The sequence below is a fragment of the Stigmatopora argus genome, chromosome 5, assembly GCF_051989625.1.
Source record: "Stigmatopora argus isolate UIUO_Sarg chromosome 5, RoL_Sarg_1.0, whole genome shotgun sequence".
Taxonomy (NCBI): Eukaryota; Metazoa; Chordata; class Actinopteri; order Syngnathiformes; family Syngnathidae; genus Stigmatopora; species Stigmatopora argus.
This window is the reverse complement of record NC_135391.1, coordinates 1,426,468-1,440,188: the sequence shown is the minus strand read 5'-3', so window position 1 is coordinate 1,440,188 and position 13,721 is coordinate 1,426,468. Positions and strand designations below refer to the sequence as shown.

General features: G+C 41.5%; 1 protein-coding gene across 8 annotated transcripts in view; it reads left to right on the top strand.

Annotated features, from left to right (window-relative positions):
- Positions 1-13,453, top strand: part of LOC144074603 (uncharacterized) — a 43,020-nt gene extending 29,567 nt beyond the window's left edge. For 3 of the 8 annotated variants that reach the window (XM_077601113.1, XM_077601116.1, XM_077601112.1), the window contains 21 exons: positions 17-160; positions 1,338-1,415; positions 1,499-1,576; positions 1,683-1,703; positions 2,945-2,980; positions 3,091-3,129; positions 3,230-3,259; positions 3,428-3,454; positions 3,580-3,597; positions 3,708-3,731; positions 3,827-3,844; positions 3,990-4,016; positions 4,160-4,248; positions 4,665-4,802; positions 4,867-4,990; positions 5,294-5,338; positions 5,406-5,489; positions 5,560-5,707; positions 11,989-12,201; positions 12,268-12,427; positions 12,509-13,453. In XM_077601113.1, coding sequence (XP_077457239.1) covers positions 17-160; positions 1,338-1,415; positions 1,499-1,576; positions 1,683-1,703; positions 2,945-2,980; positions 3,091-3,129; positions 3,230-3,259; positions 3,428-3,454; positions 3,580-3,597; positions 3,708-3,731; positions 3,827-3,844; positions 3,990-4,016; positions 4,160-4,248; positions 4,665-4,802; positions 4,867-4,990; positions 5,294-5,338; positions 5,406-5,489; positions 5,560-5,707; positions 11,989-12,201; positions 12,268-12,427; positions 12,509-12,791 — 1,824 coding nt within the window. In that variant the 3' untranslated portion in view covers positions 12,792-13,453. The remainder of the gene's footprint in view (positions 1-16; positions 161-1,337; positions 1,416-1,498; positions 1,577-1,682; positions 1,704-2,944; positions 2,981-3,090; positions 3,130-3,229; positions 3,260-3,427; positions 3,455-3,579; positions 3,598-3,707; positions 3,732-3,826; positions 3,845-3,989; positions 4,017-4,159; positions 4,249-4,664; positions 4,803-4,866; positions 4,991-5,293; positions 5,339-5,405; positions 5,490-5,559; positions 5,708-11,988; positions 12,202-12,267; positions 12,428-12,508) is intronic. The other 5 variants (XM_077601118.1, XM_077601117.1, XM_077601115.1 and 2 more) reach the window with 4 other exon arrangements.
- The last annotated feature ends 268 nt before the right edge of the window (positions 13,454-13,721 follow it).

Here is a 13,721-nt window from a genome sequence, read left to right as displayed (position 1 = left end):
TGTGCTTGGTTTTCAGTTCCAGCCCACGTCGGAGCACGCCTTGTTCTCGTGCTCGGTGGTGGACGTTTTCACGCAGCTCAACCAAAGTTTTGGGATCATCCGCAAGCTGGACTGTCCCGACCCCGCCGTGCTGGCTCAGTACAACCAACGATTCGCCAAGGTAAGGCCAAGCTTTCCTTCACCTTTAGCCGTTAGCATCGTTAATAGCGAAAGATAATGTCTACTCGTCGTGGGAACGGACAACTTTAGCCTGCTGATAACCACTAGCTTTCTTCACCGTTAAATCCGGTCGATAGCGCGCCGGCCTCACGGCTCTGGGGTCCTGGGTTCAAATCTAGGTCCCTTATCCCTAGGTTTGAGGGCTTGGTTGTTTGTCTTGTTGTGCCCTGCGATTGCGTGGCCACCAATTCCCGCCTCTGGCTCAAAATCAGATGGGATAGGCTCCAGCACCCTCCGCGACCCTAGTGAGGATAAAGCGCTTCAGAAAATGAGATGAGATAAATACATAGTCAACATAATAAATTAGATTAGATTAGATTAGATAACTTTATTCAGATTAGATTAGGTAACTTTATTCAGATTAGATTAGATATCTTTATTCAGATTAGATTAGATAACTTTATTCAGATTAGATAACTTTATTCATATTAGATTAGATTAAATAATTTTATTCAGATTAGATTAGATAACTTTATTCAGATTAGATTAGATAACTTTATTCAGATTAGATTATGTAACTTTATTCAGATTAGATTAGATAATTTTATTCAGATTAGATTAGATAACTTTATTCAGATTAGATTATGTAACTTTATTCAGATTATATTAGATAACTTTATTCAGATTATATTAGATAACTTTATTCAGATTAGATTAGATAACTTTATTCAGATTAGATTAGATAACTTTATTCATATTAGATTAGATAACTTTATTCAGATTAGATTAGATAACTTTATTCAGATTAGATTAGATAACTTAATTCATATTAGATTAGATAATTTTGTTTAGATTAGATTAGATAATATTATTCAGATTAGATTAGATAACTTTATTCATCCCGTATTCTGGAAATTTCACTGTGACAGTAGCAAGAGGGTGAGAATACAGACACAGAAAAAGATGCATACATTCTTTTGTTAAAGTATATAAATATAAAAATGAGTCGTTGAGTTTCCAAATACATTTTGATTGCATTCAAACGGCTGCTTTATCACGATACGTCGTCACAAATGGCCTCGCTAAATTCGCATGCTAAAATTTGCCATGGCGACAGGCCTATAGAAAAGGTGTCTTTGTAAAAAAAGATGATATTTCTTGTCATTTTATTTTTTCAGACCATCAGCAAAGTCCTGCTGCAGTACTGCTCTCTACTGGCCAAAAACTTCCCTTCCTTCTGCGACAAGGAGAAGATTGTCAGTATTAACCCGCTGGCGTCGCGCCATATTTTACACTTTTCGCTTGAACTAAGAATGTTTTTTGTTTTATTGTTGCGTAGCCGTGCGTGCTGATGAACAACGTCCAGCAGATGCGAGTCCTTCTGGAGAGGATGTTTGAGAGCATGGGCGCAAAACAGGTCGGTTACACTTGCTTTTTTTGCTTTGTTTTCCACACTTTTGGATGCTTTTCAATCTGCTTGAAGGCCTTTTCGCTTCAGCTCTCAGTTTTTTTCTTTCCGGCAGTTTACGCTCGAGGAAGAGAGGGTATGTCTGGCCAAGTTGTTGCCTTTTCCTCCCTTTGCTCCTTCGCTGAGCCGAAATCCCTTTTTCCTAAATGTACAACCCTCAGCCCTTGACCTATTAGTCCAGCAACATTTTTCTAGAAATCTTCTTTCCCAAATCGGAGTGAAAACTCTTTCCTAAAAGGACCTGCCGTCTCCCTCTCTTAAAATCACCAGCAATTTCCCTTCCCAAAATGTAACCATCATTCTCCCTTTTGGAAATGTATGACAATCAACTACAGTAATCCCTCCATTATCGCGGTTAATGTAGACCAGATATGGCCGCGATAAATGAAAAACTGCAAAGTAGGATCACCCCTATTTAAAAAAATATATATATATTTTTAAATAGGAATGATCCTACTTTGCAGTTTGTCGTTTAAAAAATAATAAAATAAATAATAAATTTAATAAAATAAATTTATTCTGAATAAATAAAATAAATTTAAAAAAATATATATATTTTTTTAAATAGGGGTGATCCTGCTTTGCAGTTTGTCGTTTATCGCGGCCAAATCTGGTCTACATTAACCTATTTAAAAAAATATATATATTTTTAAATATATATAATATAACATAACATAATCTATAATATATAATATAATATATAAAATATAATATATAATACAATACAATTAATATAATATAACATAATATAATATAATGATTAATATCTTATAATATTTATTAAGATAATTATTAATATCCTATAATATTAATTAATATTATATATTTAAGTATATATATATATATATATATGTTTTTTTTACTTCAGTGCTGAGTTCTAGTCGCAAGCAGAGGACGGGGGAGTGGCTTCCGCTTGTGAGTCTTACCGTTGATTTTTACATTTTTATGAACTTACAAAAATAATTTAATTAACAAAAAAAATTCCCCCAGAAAATGATGTAGCAATGTCGTGAAACCGCCATAGTTGAAGCCGTGATATTTGAGGGATTACTGTATTTCCCTGATTTTTTTTTTCTCCAAAAGTTGGGCCAGCACCTTCCCTTTCCTAAACTTAACCAACATTTTCCCTTTTCAAAATGTCCGCCAATCAGCCCGTTTCCCGAAGCGACTTGCCCCAAGTTCCCATCAGCCCCTTTCCTCCGACTTCCTCTTTCCAAAATCCAGTGCTAGCTCTATTTCCCAGCTCCCCTTTTAGCTAGCTCAGTCGTCGTTTGCCCTTCCGTTTTTCATGCGATTGTTGTCGTTTGTTCGCAAAAGTTGGAAAACGAGGAAGAGGAGGAGTTGGATGAAGAGGTGGGTGCACCTGTCACATGACCACAAGCCCAACTCATTGGTCGATAGATTAAGAACTTAAAGACTTGTTTTGTTGTTGTTGTTTTTTAAATCGCTGGCTCCGCCTCCAGCAGCCCAACAACGACGAAGGTGGAGATGATGGTGACACGGTGCGTAAGCTAGGCTATGCTAAGCTAGCTAGCTATCCACAAAGCACATTTTTCTTTTTTTTTGTTGTAATTTCTCCCACATTTCTTTTTTGCGGATCAGTCGGGCTGTTCGGATTCCGAAGGCTCGCAGGTAAGCCGTGGGCGGCCATCTTTGAACAGGTCTAGAATTAGTTTTGCTTTGTTTACTGAGAGGTTAGCTTTAGCATTAGGTAGCTTAAGACGTCACAGTGACCACGAGGAGAGAGGAAGTCAAATTAAGTACACTTCCTGTCCTGTCTTTCTTGATTTGCACGCTCAGGTGGACAACAAAAACAGGGATGATCAGGTTAGAGTGTGTGTGTGTGTGTGTGTGTGTGTGTGTGTGTGTATTTGTGTTTAATTGTACGCCCTCGTTCAAAAGTTTTGAGATACGAGACATTTATTTTCTAACCTTATTTTTCCCGTCAAAAGATTGAAGAAGAGATAAAGGTAAGCCACCTAAACAACGTTTGACAATCGAAATATCTAATTTTGTTTTTAAAATATGCATAAAAACAATACATTCATGTCAACCATCTTTTTTTTATCGTTTTTTTTAGTTGGAATCTGAAAAGGTGCTAAAGGTGTGTGTGTGTGTTTATATTTAGTGGTTTAGGTTAGAAATGTTGAACCCTCTTTTTAACCATCCGTGACATTTTTCTCTTCCGTTTTTGCTCAGTTGGAATCTGAGGAAAAGGTGTGTTTGTCTTTTTTTTTTTTGGGTTCCTTTGTTTTTTTTGTCCCGTTTTGGACCGTGACACAATTCGTACACGATTCGCGACCCGGTGGCCATTGCGTATGGCGACGTTGTTTTTTTTCACGGGTGCCTTGTTTGATTTCAGGGTGAGAAGAAAGATGCAGAGAAGCAGGTCTGTTTTGTCTTTCTTTTTTTTGCTTCAGCGTCCGCTCTTTCTTTCGCTGTTGCCTTCAAAGCAGATTGAAAGTAGACGTCAAAACGGGATGTTCAGACCGCCGTTCGATTCCCTGTGTGTGTGTGTGTTTTTTTTTGTAGTTGGACACGGAGGCCGCCGACGTACTCAACCACCTCCAAGTCAAACTCAACGACGTCCTCGACAACTTTGGCGCTATCTTCGCCAAGAGGTACTGATGCCCGATGGCCGGCGTAGACGTCCAATCCGTTTGGAGCGGGAGGGCCGTTTCATTGGATTGGACGTCTGTCGCCGTCAATTTCCGAGCAAGAAAGTATAATCTGGAGCTATAACAATTAAGGATGTCCCTGATCTGATCCGTTTTAGAAGATGGGGATATCAGGTTTTTAAAATACGTACCTATTTTTATTACTAATTCATAACGCATTAACTTCTATTCATTTTACAAATTTGATAGCTCAGCCAGTCCAATTTTTTGGGGAACTTTATCGCTGTCAATGACAGTAAAACATGTTTTTATTTTATTTTAACATCTATCATTGTCAATGGCAGCCAATCAGAAATTTTCTACAGAAAATCAACGTTCGATTCATAAATGACATCAACACTTTTATTTCCTATCTTGAGTTTGGGAACACGCATCAGCACGTGCATGCGACAAATGGCCGAGCTCCTGTACCAGATGAGGGGCCCCCCCGACCCCAGGACGGCAGAGGGGGACGCCGACGCCGTGCTGAGACCCCTCATGGACTTCCTGGACACCAAGTAAGCTGGCGCTCCCATTTTAAAAAGGTGTCCAGAGCGCCATTCTCGCGTCTTTCTCTGGCAGGTTGAGCGTTTTTGCCGACGTGTGCGAGAAGGCCGTCCTCAAGAAAATCCTCAAGGACTTGTGGAAGGCGGTCCTGGGCGGTCTGGAGAAGAACATCGTCTTGCCGCAGGCCAACGACAGTCTGGTAAGTCTTGCTTTTTGGATCCAGTTGTAGCGTACCGTTACAGTGGTACCTCTACTTACGAAATTAATTGGACTATTTTCGTAAGTAGAGGTGCACTTTATATGTAAATTCTCTCATTGGTTCCACGGTCCTCACGCAACTACCAATGAAAACCTTTGAAATGGGTCAAAGTGTCCCAATTTTGTAGGAAAGATGTGAGGAAACACACAAAAATGAGAGAAAAGTTGGCTTTATTTATTGAAATGCAAGGTGAATCCATGATATTGTCATTGGAGTAATGAATGTTGCTTAATCCTCGTGCAGGGGGCCCAGATCCTGACCGCCGCCAAAGGATTCTCCAACCTCAAGGTAACCTCAGAGGAGGACCACGTGGGCCCACGACAACGGTGGCCTTGAGCCCGCTTTTGTTCTTCAGGGCGGAGGCGGCGGCGGCGGCGAGGCCAAGACGCTGACGCCCAAGCAGTGCGCCGTGATGGACGCCGGCCTGGAGAGCCTCAAGGTAAGCTGAAAAAAAAGGTACACTTGGACACGGCGTAACGTTGGCAATTTTTATCCCTCCCAACCGGCAGCAATACTTTCACGCCGGCGGCAACGGGCTGAAGAAATCTTTTGTGGAGAAAAGCCCCGAGTTGGAGTCCCTGCGTTACGCTCTTTCGCTCTACTCGCTGAGCACGGACGCGCTCATCAAGACCTTCGTCAGCACGCAGCGTCAACAAGGTGACCGCCGACATTCGCACATAGACAGACTACATGTGGTACTTGTGCTGCAAGTATTACATGTAGTACTTGTGCTGCCAAGTACTACATGTAGTATTACATGTAGTACTTGTGCTGTAAGTACTTCATGTAGTACTTGCATGCATTTGTATGTAGTACTTGTGCTGACAAGTACTACATGTAGTATTACATGTAGTACTTGTGCTGTAAGTACTTCATGTAGTACTTGCATGCATTTGGATGTAGTACTGCATGCAAGTACTGCATTTAGTACTTACATGTGGTACTGCATGAGGTACTGCATGCAGGTACTGCATGCAGGTACTGCATGAGGTACTTGCATGCAGGTACTGCATGAGGTACTTGCATGTAAGTACTGCATGTAGTACTTGCATCTAGTACTTCATGCAGTACATGCATGCAAGTATTGCATGTAGTACTACATGCAAGTACTGCATGCAAGTACTACATGCAGTACTTGCATGCAAGTGGTACATGTAGTACTACGTGTAGTATTACATGCAGTACTACGTGTAGTATTACATGCAGTACTTGCATGCAAGTACTACGTGTAGTCTACACGTAGTACTGCATGTAATACTACACGTAGTACTACATGTACCACTTGCATGCAAGTACTGCATGTAGTACTTGCATCTAGTACTTCGTGCAGTACTTGCATGCAAGTATTGCATGTAGCACTACCATGTAGTACTACATGTAGCGCTACATGTAGTACTACATGTAGTACTACATGCAAGTACTGCATCCAGTACTTGCATGTAGTACTACATGTAGTACTACATGCAAGTACTGCATCCAGTACTTGCATGTAGTACTACATGCAGTACTTGCATGTAGTACTACATGTAGTACTACATGCAAGTACTGCATGTAAGTACTACATGCAGTACTACGTGCAAGTACTGCATGTAGTACTACATGCAATACTACATGCAAGTACTGCATGTAGTACTACATGCAGTACTACATGCAAGTACTGCATGTAGTACTACATGCAAGTGCTGCATGTAGTGCTACATGCAAGTGCTGCATGTAGTGCTACATGCAAGTGCTGCATGTAGTGCTACATGCAAGTACTGCATGTAGTGCTACATGCAAGTGCTGCATGTAGTGCTACATGCAAGTGCTGCATGTAGTACTACATGCAGTACTTGCATGTAGTACTACATGCAGTACTTGCATGTAGTACTACATGCAGTACTTGCATGTAGTACTACATGTAGTACTGCATGTAGTACTGCATGTAGTACTGCATGTAGTACTACATGCAAGTACTGCATGTAGTATTACATGCAAGTACTGCATGTAGTACTACATGTAGTACTGCATGTAGTACTACGTGTAGTACTGCATGTAGTACTACATGCAAGTACTGCATGTAGTACTACATGCAAGTACTGCATGTAGTACTACATGCAAGTACTGCATGTAGTACTACATGCAAGTACTGCATGTAGTACTACATGCAAGTGCTGCATGTAGTACTACATGCAGTACTTGCATGTAGTACTACATGCAGTACTACATGCAGTACTTGCATGTAGTATTGCATGTAGTACTACATGCAGTACTTGCACGTAGTACTGCATGTAGTACTTACATGCAGTACTTGCACGTAGTACTGCATGTAGTACTTGCATGTAGTACTTGCATGTAGTACTGCATGCAGTACTACATGCAGTACTACATGCAGTACTTGCATGTAGTACTACATGCAGTACTTGCATGTAGTACTACATGCAGTACTTGCATGCAGCACTTGCATGCAGTACTACATGCAGCACTTGCATGCAGTACTACATGCAGCACTTGCATGCAGCACTTGCATGCAGTACTTGCATGCAGCACTTGCATGCAGTACTTGCATGTAGTACTACATGCAGTACTTGCATGTAGTACTACATGCAGTACTTGCATGTAGTACTACATGCAAGTACTGCATGTAGTACTACATGCAGTACTTGCATGTAGTACTACATGCAGTACTTGCATGTAGTACTACATGCAGTACTTGCATGTAGTACTACATGCAGTACTTGCATGTAGTACTACATGCAGTACTTGCATGTAGTACTGCATGCAAGTACTGCATGTAGTACTACATGCAGTACTTGCATGTAGTACTACATGCAGTACTTGCATGTAGTACTTGCATGTAGTACTACATGCAGTACTTGCATGCAGTACTTGCATGCAGTACTTGCATGCAGTACTTGCATGCAGTACTACCATGCAGTACTTGCATGCAGTACTACCATGCAGTACTTGCATGCAGCACTTGCATGCAGTACTTGCATGTAGTACTACATGCAGTACTTGCATGTAGTACTACATGCAGTACTTGCATGTAGTACTACATGCAGTACTTGCATGTAGTACTACATGCAAGTACTGCATGTAGTACTACATGCAGTACTTGCATGTAGTACTACATGCAGTACTTGCATGTAGTACTACATGCAGTACTTGCATGTAGTACTACATGCAGTACTTGCATGTAGTACTACATGCAGTACTTGCATGTAGTACTACATGCAGTACTTGCATGTAGTACTGCATGCAAGTACTGCATGTAGTACTACATGCAGTACTTGCATGTAGTACTACATGCAGTACTTGCATGTAGTACTTGCATGTAGTACTACATGCAGTACTTGCATGCAGTACTTGCATGCAGTACTTGCATGCAGTACTTGCATGCAGTACTACCATGCAGTACTTGCATGCAGTACTACCATGCAGTACTTGCATGTAGTACTACATGCAGTACTTGCATGTAGTACTACATGCAGTACTTGCATGTAGTACTACATGCAGTACTTGCATGTAGTACTACATGCAAGTACTGCATGTAGTACTACATGCAAGTACTGCATGTAGTACTACATGCAAGTACTGCATGTAGTACTACATGCAAGTACTGCATGTAGTACTACATGCAAGTACTGCATGTAGTACTACATGCAGTACTTGCATGTAGTACTACATGCAGTACTTGCATGTAGTACTACATGCAGTACTTGCATGTAGTACTACATGCAGTACTTGCATGTAGTACTACATGCAGTACTTGCATGTAGTACTACATGCAGTACTTGCATGTAGTACTACATGTAGTACTACATGCAAGTACTGCATGTAGTACTACATGCAAGTACTGGATGCAGTACTTGCATGTAGTACTACATGTAGTACTACATGTAGCGCTACATGTAGTACTACATGGTAGTGCTACATGCAATACTTGCATGCAAGTACTGCACGAAGTACTACATGCAGTACTTGCATGCAGTACTTGCATGCAGTACTTGCATGTAGTACTTGCATGTAGTACTACATGCAAGTACTGCATGTAGTACTACATGCAAGTACTGCATGTAATACTACATGCAAGTACTGCATGTAATACTACATGCAAGTACTGCATGTAGTACTACATGCAAGTACTGCATGTAGTACTACATGTAGTACTACATGTAGTACTACATGTAGTACCACATGCAAGTACTGCATGCAGTACTTGCATGTAGTACTACATGCAGTACTTGCATGTAGTACTACATGCAGTACTACATGCAAGTACTGCATCCAGTACTTGCATGTAGTACTACATGCAGTACTTGCATGTAGTACTACATGTAGTACTACATGCAAGTACTGCATGTAGTACTTGCATGTAGTACTACATGCAGTACTTGCATGTAGTACTACATGTAGTACTACATGCAAGTACTGGATGCAGTACTTGCATGTAGTACTACATGTAGTACTACATGTAGCGCTACATGTAGTACTACATGGTAGTGCTACATGCAATACTTGCATGCAAGTACTGCACGAAGTACTAGATGCAAGTACTACATGCAGTACTTGCATGTAGTACTTGCATGTAGTACTACATGCAAGTACTGCATGTAGTACTACATGCAAGTACTGCATGTAATACTACATGCAAGTACTGCATGTAGTACTACATGCAAGTACTGCATGTAGTACTACATGCAAGTACTGCATGTAGTACTACATGTAGTACCACATGCAAGTACTGCATGCAGTACTTGCATGTAGTACTACATGCAGTACTACATGCAGTACTTGCATGTAGTACTACATGCAGTACTACATGCAGTACTTGCATGTAGTACTACATGCAGTACTTGCATGTAGTACTAAATGCAGTACTTGCATGCAGTACTTGCATGCAGTACTTGCATGCAGTACTTGCATGCAGTACTTGCATGCAGTACTTGCATGCAGTACTTGCATGCAGTACTTGCATGTAGTACTACATGTAGTACTACATGCAGTACTTGCATGTAGTACTACATGCAGTACTACATGCAGTACTACATGCAGTACTACATGTAGTACTACATGCAAGTACTGCATGTAGTACTACATGCAAGTACTGCATGTAGTACTACATGCAAGTACTGCATGTAGTACTACATGCAAGTACTGCATGTAGTACTACATGCAAGTACTGCATGTAGTACTACATGCAAGTACTGCATGTAGTACTACATGCAAGTACTGCATGTAGTACTACATGCAAGTACTGCATGTAGTACTACATGCAGCACTTGCATGTAGTACTACATGCAGTACTTGCATGTAGTACTACATGCAGTACTTGCATGTAGTACTACATGCAGTACTTGCATGTAGTACTACATGCAGTACTTGCATGTAGTACTACATGCAGTACTACACGTAGTACTACATGCAGTACTACATGTAGTACTACATGCAGTACTTGCATGTAATACTACATGCAGTACTTGCATGTAGTACTACATGCAGTACTACATGCAGTACTACATGCAGTACTACATGTAGTACTACATGCAAGTACTGCATGTAGTACTACATGCAAGTACTGCATGTAGCACTACATGCAGCACTTGCATGTAGCACTACATGCAGCACTTGCATGTAGCACTACATGCAGCACTTGCATGTAGCACTACATGCAGCACTTGCATGTAGCACTACATGCAGCACTTGCATGTAGCACTACATGCAGCACTTGCATGTAGCACTACATGCAGCACTTGCATGTAGCACTACATGCAGCACTTGCATGTAGTACTACATGCAGCACTTGCATGTAGTACTACATGCAGTACTTACATGTAGTACTGCATGTAGTACTACATGCAGTACTTGCATGTAGTACTGCATGTAGTACTACATGCAGTACTTGCATGTAGTATTGCATGTAGTACTACATGCAGTACTTGCACGTAGTACTGCATGTAGTACTTACATGCAGTACTTGCACGTAGTACTGCATGTAGTACTTGCATGTAGTACTTGCATGTAGTACTGCATGCAGTACTACATGCAGTACTACATGCAGTACTTGCATGTAGTACTACATGCAGTACTTGCATGCAGCACTTGCATGCAGTACTACATGCAGCACTTGCATGTAGTACTACATGCAGTACTTGCATGTAGTACTACATGCAGTACTTGCATGTAGTACTGCATGTAGTACTACATGCAGTACTTGCATGTAGTACTACATGCAGTACTTGCATGTAGTACTACATGCAGTACTTGCATGTAGTACTTGCATGTAGTACTACATGCAGTACTTGCATGCAGTACTTGCATGCAGTACTTGCATGCAGTACTACCATGCAGTACTTGCATGCAGTACTACCATGCAGTACTTGCATGTAGTACTACCATGCAGTACTTGCATGTAGTACTACATGCAGTACTTGCATGTAGTACTACATGCAGTACTTGCATGTAGTACTACATGCAGTACTTGCATGTAGTACTACATGCAGTACTTGCATGTAGTACTACATGCAGTACTTGCATGTAGTACTACATGCAGTACTTGCATGTAGTACTACATGCAGTACTTGCATGTAGTACTACATGCAGTACTTGCATGTAGTACTACATGCAGTACTACATGTAATACTACATGCAGTACTTGCATGTAGTACTACATGCAGTACTACATGTAATACTACATGTAGTACTTGCAGCACAAGTACTACATGTAATACTACATGTAGTACTTGCAGCACAAGTACTACATGTAATACTAAATGTAGTACTTGCTGTACTACATGTAGTATTGCATGAAGTACTACATGTAGTACATCCAGTTCCACGTGTAGTACTTGTGCTGCAAGTACTACATGCAGTACATGTACTTGGCGCCCGAGTATTTTGGTCTTACCTGATCCTTTAAAAAGTCCAATCAACTCACACTGTATATTCTCTCTCAGTGCACAGCGGCATGGGCATCCGAATCATGCCTAACGAGAAGATTCGGCCTGATCGAGGTGAGCTCCAAAGACGTCAACCCAGGAGACTTTGCAGGTTTGGTTTGAAGAAATGTCATGGGTTTTTCTTTTTAGGTCCCGGAGTGCAGGATCCCATCGGAGAACTGCTCTTGCAGGTAGACGTCGTGGCCAAGGAACGGAAAGTCAACGTCAAAGGTGAGCGCCGTACTGCCCGGTCTTTGTAAAACCCGTCGGCCGGGGTAACTGACCTCTGACCCACAGTGATCGGCGTCAACGATGTGCGCTGGCGGACATCCGGAACGTTCCGCCCATTCGTCGAGCTGTGGCTCCTGGGACCGACCCTGGCCGACAAGAAACGCAAGTTCACCACCAAGTCCAAGAACTACTCCGGGAGCATCAAGTTCAACGAGAGCTTTCAATTGTCAGTCACGGTGACCCCGCCCACCACGTAGCATTTAAGCTAGGAGGTCAACGAAAGAAAATACCTTTGTACCTTTTCCAGCACGCTGGGCAAAGAAGGCTGGGAGTGCTGCGAGCTGCACGCCTCGCTCAAGGACTACTGCTTCGGGCGCGCCGACCGGCTGGTGGGCGTGGCCGTGGTGCAGCTGCGCGACGTGGCCGAGCGCCGCGGCTGCGTCTGCTGGTGCCCCCTGGGCCCCGCCGTGCGCACCGACCAGACGGGGACCACCGTGGTGCGCATCCTGTCCCAGAGGCCCAACGACGAGGTGGCCAAAGAGTTCGTCAAGGTCAAGTCGGAGACGCGGGCGCCCGAGGAGGGTCGCTGAACGCCGCCGTCGAGACACCTGTTGGAAAAGAAAGTATTTATAAGAAATTTAAGATGGCGCCCTAACTCGTCCAAATAAACTTGGAATTCCAACGCTAGCCCGTTAGCTTCAACCCGTTCCCTCACGTATTGTAATGGCCGCTATTTTGTTAGCGGGGAAATAAAGTAGCTTTTAAGTCTTAGGCAGAATTAGCATTTATCATTCATTGTATATTTGTAATAAGTCACCAGGTGTCCTTAAAACTGGTGCTTGCTTGACAATGAGATTTCCGGAAGGATTTTTAACATTTTTTGTTGAGTGGCTGTCAAAATGACATTTATGTTTTTTGCCTTTTTGCCAGACTACGACAATGGCTGCCAAAACAACAACTTTGTGACTATTCACAATGTCTCATGGATATTGGATTTGAATACAAAGTAGAACAAAGTCATTTAGCTGAATTGTATATAGTATTTACAATGTGCCAAGAAATCCAAACGCTGCTATTTTATGTACCTAAAAGCATGCATTTGAACTCAGTGTACAAATTACTGTTTAAATTGTCAACTCTTATGCCATGTATATGTAATGTAATTATGGAGATTAGTCAAATGTCATTAAGTCAATGAACACTGTGCTATAACGGGGTGATATTTTTTACATAAAATATTTCTGAATGAAAACACTGTCGCCTTTTTAAAAAAGATAACCTATAAGATTCTATTCATGTCTCCACACTAGCAACTGTAATTAATAGCAAAAAATAACGAATACATTTATACTACAATGAGTTCTATTCCTAAACGTACATTTTTAACGTTTAATAGCTTTAGTATTGAAACATAAAGAATTAGCAAACTACATTTCCCATGATGCTTATCGCTAATAAGGCAACGATCCTGTTGCGTACTGAACGTGACGCGCTGCTCTTTGCTAAGCATCCTTAAACTA